The sequence below is a fragment of the Notamacropus eugenii genome, chromosome 3 (assembly GCF_028372415.1).
Source record: "Notamacropus eugenii isolate mMacEug1 chromosome 3, mMacEug1.pri_v2, whole genome shotgun sequence".
NCBI classification, from domain to species: domain Eukaryota; kingdom Metazoa; phylum Chordata; class Mammalia; order Diprotodontia; family Macropodidae; genus Notamacropus; species Notamacropus eugenii.
Genome location: NC_092874.1, coordinates 486,853,527 through 486,862,424, shown reverse-complemented (window position 1 = coordinate 486,862,424; position 8,898 = coordinate 486,853,527). Strand labels below are relative to the sequence as shown.

The window sequence follows — 8,898 nt, the reverse complement described above, 5'->3', positions numbered from 1 at the left end:
GCTTAGAGGAGAAACAGAGGAGGCTCCAGGCTTCAGGAGAGAAATGTGGGGAGTGCAGGAGCAGGCCCAGACACGAAGCGCACACCGCCATCACCTTCCCGCTGATCTCTAGCTTGCCTCCCTAGAGGCTGTTCCAATGGATCTCCCTGGGAGATGAGGCCTTTTCTTGGTCTGAGTCTGATGGATCTTGCATCCAGCTGAAGAGCTCATTCACTGTGATGCGTCTCCACATTCATGCCGATCTGCAGAACTCTGATTCCTGCTGGTGTTTGGCTTGGAGCAATAGCCCCATCTTTGCAGGACTCTTGTTTATCAGGGTCTTTTGAGGAGATAAGATGGGGAGGCTAAGGGCTACTCTCCTTAATAATGACAACCAGGGAGCTGGCTTTCCTTGTGACCCCCTAGATCAGAGGTATTTGAGGGTATCCAAATATTTTGGAGCCCCCCTCCCCCTGTTTCCCAGAGCTAAGGCCCAGTCAGGAGGCTGGACCCTGTGCTTGGCATAACAACAACCTTTTGCACTCTGAATGATCTCACCCTCTGGTTAAGTGGACTGCTTTGACCAGCACCAGGTGTTCACTGCCATCTATTCCCAGGGATCTGACAGTCATCCACCATCTTGCTCGACTTTCTCACAATCCCTGTTCCTTGTAACAGCTGAGTGAACTGACCCCAATACTGTACCCTGCTAAGAGACCATCAAGCCAGAAACTGGGATCCGGGATCACTTGCATTGTCCATGAATGAGTTGGCCATGGGAACTGCTGATCAAGACTTAAGAATGATTATGTCATGGTCCAGCCCACTTATGGATATAAGCCCCACCTGTACCCCAGCATGCTAAGTCCGAGGGGGTAGGGCTTCCTTGCGTGCGTGTTCCCTTTACCCTGAAATAAATCATGCAGCTCCTCTGGATCCTGACATAGGCGCTGCCAGCCTGCTGGGTTTGCCTCTGGCCATTCCCAGGTGAGAGACTGGGCCAGTACCAACTGCATTCAGAATTCTGTTGATGAGGGGAAGAGGGAATTCTAGCCTGAACCTTCAGAGCCTGAAGAAAAGGTGCTCCTGGGGCATGCCAGAAAGCCCAGGCCTGCTCCTATACAGCCATGTCTGGTACCAGTCACGCTTTTAGACATCAGTCCCTGGGCACAGACACACAATTCATATGTGTTGGTACCATTATGATTTAATAGCTTCACTGATTTAGAGTTAGGAAGGAATCTCGGAGATCACCTACGTCCTGGGCAAACCCCTGAATCTCACTAATGAGGAAACTGAGGCCCAGATTGTCTCAAACACTTATAGGTCAGTACTGGGACTGGCACCTGGTCTTCTCCCTCCAAACTCGGTCTTCTTTGCCCACCTTCTTGATCCAGATTTCTCTCATTTCTACCCCTTGTGAATTACACACATGCACACCCATGCACACACACAAAAGCTGACCCTGGAGGGCTCTGTCAGCCCAGCCAGGGCAGCAGGTCACCCCCAGCCTCACTGGGAAGGCTGGAGGTCCCAGCTGTAATTCTTTGGAGTCTAAATACAGAAGTCTTTGAATAGCCTGGGGAAAGATTTGTCCTTGAACTCTGGCGGAGCCTCCCTGGGCAACGTTGGGCCTGCTCCCAAAATCTCTGCTCCTAAAATTTCCTCAGCTCCTGGGAATGCCTGTTCCCTGAAACAGTGTCTGGATTTTTCTAGGGACACTTGGAGGGTGGGCTTTGGAGCCTTCTCCATGATGTCAGTGGCCTTGGGGGTGTGGGGAGGGACAGGGTATGTGCCTCCTTGGAGGCTTCTAGAACCAGATGTCCAAGCAAGTGGATGGGGTGGCCTGTATCTCCTCCCAGGGCAGCCTGGGACACACAGTCTGCCCTCTCCCAGGAGAAGGGGGCTTTGGCCTTGGGATAAGCAGAGGAAGGGCTCTTCTCCAGGGTTCTGTGGGCAGCATCCATTCAGGAAGGGCTTCCTCTTTGCCTCCTTCCTAGGGATGCTGACCCTCAGGGCTAAGGGGTGGGCCAGGAGCTGGGGCCTGAGACTTGGGTCTCTACTCCTGGACCCTTTATATGCCCTGAGCCTTAGGCATTCTGAGTCTCAGAACGTCTGTTTCTGTTATTTGCGTTCTGTGGGACCAGAGCTTAGCACAGTGCCAGGTGCTGAAGAAAGGTCTTGATTCATTGACCTTGGTCAAGTCCCTTCCTCTGCCAGGATGCCCTTTCCTCGTATGTGTAATGAAGGAATGGTCTCAGTGGAACTGAAACAGTGGCCCAAGAAGCTCGGGGCACTGGGCCAGGTCTAGGCGCTGGGGGTGGTTACACCGCACTGGGTGAAGCCATGCCTGTGGGCATCTGTAAGAGGATATGCACAGAGATCCCAAGGTGGTATTCTAAAAGGGGATGCCCAAAGCAGTTTCTGATCGAGGCAGCTGACTGGTGTGGGAGTGGAAAGAGCTCCTGCCTCGGACACGCACTGGCTTTGTGACCCTGGACAAGTCATTTCCTGCCTCAGTTAGCTTATCTGTAAAATGAGGGTAAGGACAGCAGGTGCCTCCCAGGGTTGTAGTGAGGGGCAAATGAGATCCTGATCGCCAAGCTCTTGGCGCAGCAGCACTTGGGTACGGTAAGCCTGGTTCCTCCATTCGGTCATTTTTAGGGTGTTTAATCCCTTGGGGAGAACCAGCCTGGGACCCGGATGCCCGGTGGGCATGCGGTGGGGGGAGGGGATTGCTACGCGGAGGCTGGTTCTTCCGGCCCAATGGCAGGGGGTGATTCAGTCCCACCTAAGGCTCTTTGCCCCCTGGGGTCTGGCACTGTCGGGGTGCACGTCAGGGCCGCGGGCTCCGGGGTCAGGGGTCCCGGGACAGGGCTGGGGAGGGGGAAGAAGGAGCCAGGAGTCCAGCTGGCGGGGGGGGCCCTTTGTGACGCCACAGAGAACCTCGCTGCCATTGGCGGGGGGCTCCCCCGGACGACCGGCTGCGGGTGGCGGCGGTGGTGGCACGACGGGGAGGGGGCGGGCAGCGGGCGCGGCACCGGCCCGGGCAGCGGCGGGCAGCGGGACGGGCAGCGGGGCGCAGCGGGGCGGAGAGGGGCGCACGGGCTTCGGCTCCGGCTCCGGCTCCGGCTCCGGCTCCGGCGCGCTCCGAGCGCTCGCTCTCCCTCCTGTCGGCGGCGGCTCCGGCTCGGAGGGCCGCTCTTGGTCCCGCGCCCGGGCTCGGCTCCCGGAGGCTCGGTGCCCGGGGCGGCGGAGCAGGCGGGCGGATGCGCCGGGGGCACGGGGCCGCCATGCGGGCCGAGGTGGCCTCGGCCGCCGGCTTCATCACGCGGTTGCTCCGCGGCCCCGGGGGCTTTGCCGAGGAGCAGTTGCAGCTGTTCCGCGAGTCTCTGCAGGAGGCGCTCACAGGTAGCCCGCCCGTCTGTCCTCCGTCCGTCGGTCCGTCCGTCCGTCGATCAGCCCCGGGGTTGGACGGGGCGGGCAGTGCGCGCGGGGCCCCGGAGCCGGCAGTCCCGAGGGTCCCCTTCCCCGCCTCCAAGGCTCCCCCGCGCCTCCCTCCCGCAGATCACTACCGGCACCACTGGTTCCCTCGGACGCCGTCGCGGGGCTCCGGCTACCGCTGCATCCGCATCAACCACCGCCTGGACCCGCTGGTGGGGCGGGCGGCGGGGGACAGCGGACTCAGCCCGCGGCGCCTCTTCCAGCTGCTGCCCCGAGAGCTGACGCTGTGGGTGGACCCGTCCGAGGTGTCCTACCGCATCGGCGAGGACGGCTCCATCGGGGTCCTGTACCGCGGGCCCACCGGCGCCCCCGACGGCCGGGCCCCCCGCCACGCCGCGGAGTGGCGGCGCGGGCCAGCGCGGACGGCCGCCTGAGGCCCGGGGCCCGTGCGCTGTGTATGTATGTAGTGTGTGTGTGTCTGCTTTGATAATGCCCAGAGAGGATGTAATGGAGATGCCGATTTTCACCCCCTAGCCATTAAAGTTGGAGTAGTAGCACCTGTACTGACCGCGTGCCCTGGCGGCCCCGGGCCCCTCCTTCTCCTGCTTCTCCTCCCTTCCATCTCTTCCTCCTCTTCTTCCTTCTGTCTCGAGACTGTCCCCCTGGGGCTCCCTCCTGGGGCCGTCTCGTCCCCCGCACCGGGCGGGGAGGGGGGCCCCCAACCCAGATCTTGGCGATCGGGGCTTGTAAATGAAACGTACAGTCTGGTTGTTTTTCAGAGTTCTATTTTGAGAGAATGAATGAATGAATCCCTGACTCCTTGTAATAAAAGACCGAATGCTTGTACCCCGGGCTGGCTGATATGTGCAATTCCGACCCCTATCCCAGCCTAGCCTAGAGTGACCCATGGAAAGACCGCAGGCGCGGGTATCTAGGGGAAGGGTGGAGGGAGAAGGGACCGGATGGCGGCGGTTGACTTGGGAAAGATTGGAAAGGCCTGGCTATCCTCGCCCGCGGAGGGACTCTGGGAAGCCGGTTTCAGGGCTTTCCCTGGTCTACGTCAGGGACCCAGACCATGGTCAGGTCCAGCCTCCTGGCCCCTGCTGCAGCTGCTGGGGTTGGGGGGAATGCCTTTAGCTTGACTTTTTTGTACGGATAATTTTGCTCTTCTGATTTCTGGCTGGCTACATGATAGAACTTATGTCCGTCCTGGAAATGAATAATCTCCTCTCCCTCTCTGCCCCCCAACTCTGACAGTTATAAAAATAGTCTCCTAGTATCCTCCGGACGTCCCCATTGAGGGCTGAATATCATTGAGAGATCGTACGGACTGAATCTGGGATCGGTCCAGACCCACCCCGCTTCTCTCAGTGTGCAAACAGCTCTCTGGAAGCTGTGGTCAACCGGGTTTTTCTGCTTGTGAATACGTGAGTGTGTTGGGACAGGGTTTGGGTGAGGGGGGGGTGGGGGTGGGGGCGGAGCGCTACGTCTCAGCTCACCACAAGGGGGCAGGATTCCTGGGGTCCTCCTTCGTCCCAAGCGTTGTCCCTACTATCCAAAGGGCTGCTCTGGACGCTTGTTCCTCTGGCAAGGACAAACCAGACCAAGGGAAAGTTTGCTCCCAATCAGTGATGGAACCTGTCAGCCAGTAATTCAAGGCCAGCTTGGAGCGCTTGGTGGGCTCTTGTTTTTTCAATTTTAGTAAAAAATATATAAAAGGTAGGGGAGGAGTCCAGATCTGGGATTTCATCTGCATGAGGGGGGACTACTCACAGTGCTGGGAGCTCCTCCCTCCTGGGGGCTCTGAGAAGTTAAGGTCCATGTAGGGGAGGGAGGGAGAGATTCTACTGGGCTTGATTTGTGTCAGAATCGAGAATCGGACCCAGGTCCTTGTGAGTCCCTGCTTTGAGATTCCTAGATTTGCACTGTGAATATCTCCTGAGATTTAAGAAAGGCAAAAGAAAAAATTGATAAAATCTGCTTTATGGTAACAAAGATTGTCTTTGAACATCTCCCCTTTTGTTAGGTTTGCCAGTTTATTTCTGAAGCATATTACCAATGGCTAGGAGACCAAACCGTAAGAGATGTGAAGTGAATTGTCTGCAAGTGTTAGCAGGATTTGAACTCAGATTCCAACCCAACCCTCTTTCCACATCCCCCATCATAGACTTAGGCTATGTACAAAGATCGGCAGAAGGCCTCTCCAAGGTCAGTCTAACCATGCACATATGCATGCTCACATCATACACATAGTGTTTCTGTTGTGTTACAACCTCTAAACCCAAAGAGCAGTTACACTGAGGCCAAAAAGGACCAAAGGTCAAGGAGAACGTCTCTTGTTTAGGACTCTCTAGACTGCCCTGGGTCATCTGGCTGTCATGCCTTGTTTGGCCTTGAGGCCGAAGGGCTACCCGAGTCTTACCTTTCACCTGTCGCAGGTCTTCGGTGGCCAAACCGGATAAACGTATTGAGAGAAGAGACTTTCCAGAGTCGAACAAGGGTTAGGCTTTATTCAGGGTCTTGGTTACATGTGCAGGGTGAATTCTTCCTCAGGAGAGAGCAATCCTCCTCCTCCCAAGAGGCAAAGATCGTACAGCAAGAGAATGGGAGTAGGAGAGGGGAGGGACCTTTTGCCCTCTAAGGGCCCCTCAGCTCGAAGAGCGCCTTCAGGCTTTCCTGACCCTACTTAAGCTCTCCCGCCACATAGTTTGCACCTGAATACCGTGCCTGCTCTCAGCCTTTAGCTAGTCAACAACAGGTGTGCTCAGACCATGGGTTAATCTCAAGGGTGGGGTGCTCTCCTCAGCAAGTTTCCCACGGAGAAGAGGTGGAAATGCACAAGATAGCCCATGTCTCACGCCTCAATTCCCAGCTGTTCCCTGGGGGGCCTCATGAGAACTCTGAGGTTTAGAAGTCCTCACCTTTACCTGCCCGAGACTGTCCACATGAAACTGATCTTACACCCCCAACAATGCCTTGAACTGCCCTTTCAGGACCATTTTGACCACATTTTCTTGTACGATCTTGGACAAGTCCTTTCTTCAGGACTCAGTTTCTTCCTCCATAAAATTGAAAATCTTAGTGCTTTCCAGGTTCCCTTCCAGTTCTATAGAGTTTTCACTGTAAGACTTGTGAAGTGTATTTGGGGATGAGGGGAATCCTGAAAGCGCTGGGAACAGGTGACTCAGGATTCCTTAACCTCTAACATTGTCCCGTCCATTCATTAAAGAAAAGTACTTCTCCCAGCATTTCATGGCAAAGGGGATGGGATGTAGACAGTGCATCCCATTGTCTTTCCTGTTCCTTAGCAGTTCCTCACATTCTCCATTTGTCTAGAGCCTATGTGAGAGGAACAAGGACTGTGCCCATTCAGACTTAGCTGACTGGAGGTCAAGGGATGAGAGATGCACCAGAAGGTCACTGCTCCAGCTCCAGCTCCTTCCCAAGGGCCCTTTCCTCAAGCCTCAGCCCAGAGCAGCTCTAGGGAGGTGGAGGCAGGCAAAAGAAACCCACGTGGCTGACTGGGTGAAGAAGGGGAGGGAGTGGTTTGGGGATGGGGTCTGGAGGAGTGGGGGTTGGGCCCACCAGAGAGGAGGAATACGTTTGTGCCAGCAGTAGACCAAAGGGCAAGAACAATTAACAGTATTTAGACTCTGGCCAAGATTAGGCTCATCAGTCTTTTGGTGAAGGGAAGCTGAGGAATTATCCAATGTGTTGAAGCTGGGAGCTCCCTCCCACCACCACCAAGCCTAGATCTCCGCCAGGGCAGGAAAGTGCAGTTCTTCCCCCCTCCCCCCCACCCCCATCACCATCCCCCCTTCCCCCCACCCCCATTCCCCCCAGCCCAGTGCATAAGACTCAGAGCTTGGTGCCATCTTCACTCTCCACCCCAGGCCTCCCTACGAAGAGCTAGGACACTAGCTGTGCTCAGGAGGAGCCTCTAGAGGAAGAGAGCTTCCTCACCAGTCTGTGGTGTCTCAGACTCCTCCGGTAGTGCCCCAGGGAAAACTTTGGAGCACAAAGACATCTTTAAAAGCATGGAATACCAAGGACCACAAAGTCAACGAATTTTATGGAAACACTCCCCAAAGCATTCACAGAAGTTCCTGGACCACCAGGTTAAGAACCCCTGATGTAGTCCAAGCTCAAGGGGACACAGAACTGTAGCCACTGCCACCTTCAGCAGGACTGAGATAGAGTTAGCCTTCTGATCTGATCTGTATCTCACTGGGCTTTCCTCCCAGAGCTTAGAAGACACAGTACTTTGGAAGTGTCAACATGGCTCGTTTTACTTCTTGGGACAGACCTCACTGTTTTGGGGATGCCCTGACCCTGTGAATCTCCTCAGAGAGCTTGCAGGGCTGATGATAGTGAAGTAGGAAAAGAGAGGGGAGGAGGAAATCGAGAATCCATCTTCATCCTGGTCCCTAACCCAGTACTGAGGCCTCTAGGTGAGACAGAGAGAGAGAGAGAGAGAGAGAGAGAGAGAGAGAGAGAGAGAGGAACTTGGCAGGGCACCCTGGGGCTCTGTGCCCACTGTAGGAATTCTGAATTGGTTTTTAACTTATTTTGTGTCCTATTAGAATAGAGCGTGCTCATTATGGCTGCAGCCAGACTTCTTGGAATAATGGCCAGGGAACCAGTGTCCACAGTGGATGGGGGTTGGCCTGGACACCAGGAAGGCCTGGGTTCAAGTCCCTCCTCTCACACATTTCAGCTGGACCCCCAGTATTCTGGCCAGCTTTCCAAGACTGAGGCATAGAAGACTCGCTTGTTGGACCGCATCCCTGAGGGTTTTGTGGGTTTTTTCATACCAGGAGTTCCTCATGCTAATGAAATCACCAAAGATGGTTGAGAGCCAAAGGCTCAGATTCCTCTGAGGATGGATGGTGCCCTTCACCTAATGATCCCAAACAGGAGACCATCAGCTGGGCTCCCTTGTGGTCAGACCAGTCATCAGCCACCACAGATGTAGCTGGAAAACCCCCAAACACATTTCTGGGGGTCTTTAAATCTAAAATAAAAAGTTTGCTATTTCTAACCAGCTGTCTGGTCTTTGCTGCTTTGTTCTTAACACTGTAAAACATGTTTTCCTTAGGCAGAAAACTCTAGGTCCAGGAGGGTGCATTGTAAGGTCAAAAACTATGAACATCCATGTACTGTAGAGCTTTACAAAGCTGGTCCCCTTAGATCCTCTCAACAGCCCTCAGAGGTAGATGTGGAGACTTGCCACAGACCCCTTATCAGCACTGTCAGCCTGTCCAGCCCCACCTCAGCTGTCCCAACAAGGTCACCTTTGTGCCCACACACCTGCGGCTCTGCCCTCCCCCCACCCCCTTCCAGCTGGGAGCTCAGCTGGGTGCAGAGATCTTAGCCCGGGGGTGCCCTTTTCTTCCCTCTTCCTCGGCTACTCTTTCCTGCTTTATCCCTGGATCAGGTGATTAGGCCAACCCCCTTACCTGCTCAGTCCATCCC

The 8,898-nt window shown here is 55.3% G+C and overlaps 1 protein-coding gene across 1 annotated transcript; it reads left to right on the top strand.

Annotated features, from left to right (window-relative positions):
* The first annotated feature begins 3,030 nt into the window (after positions 1–3,030).
* On the top strand, positions 3,031–4,269 carry LOC140497824 (protein BTG2-like). The gene is made up of 2 exons (XM_072599220.1): positions 3,031–3,390; positions 3,547–4,269. Exons 1-2 carry the CDS (start codon positions 3,249–3,251, stop codon positions 3,855–3,857), a joined length of 453 nt encoding a protein of 150 aa, XP_072455321.1. The 5' UTR covers positions 3,031–3,248; the 3' UTR covers positions 3,858–4,269.
* The last annotated feature ends 4,629 nt before the right edge of the window (positions 4,270–8,898 follow it).

Excerpts from the sequence above, each read along its gene's own strand:
- LOC140497824 (XM_072599220.1), top strand. The coding sequence starts at position 3,249 with ATGCGCCGGGGGCACGGGGCCGCCATGCGGGCCGAGGTGGCCTCGGCC. Across the intron at positions 3,391-3,546 it reads TCTGCAGGAGGCGCTCACAG|ATCACTACCGGCACCACTGG; the intron begins GTAGCCCGCCCG and ends TCCCTCCCGCAG.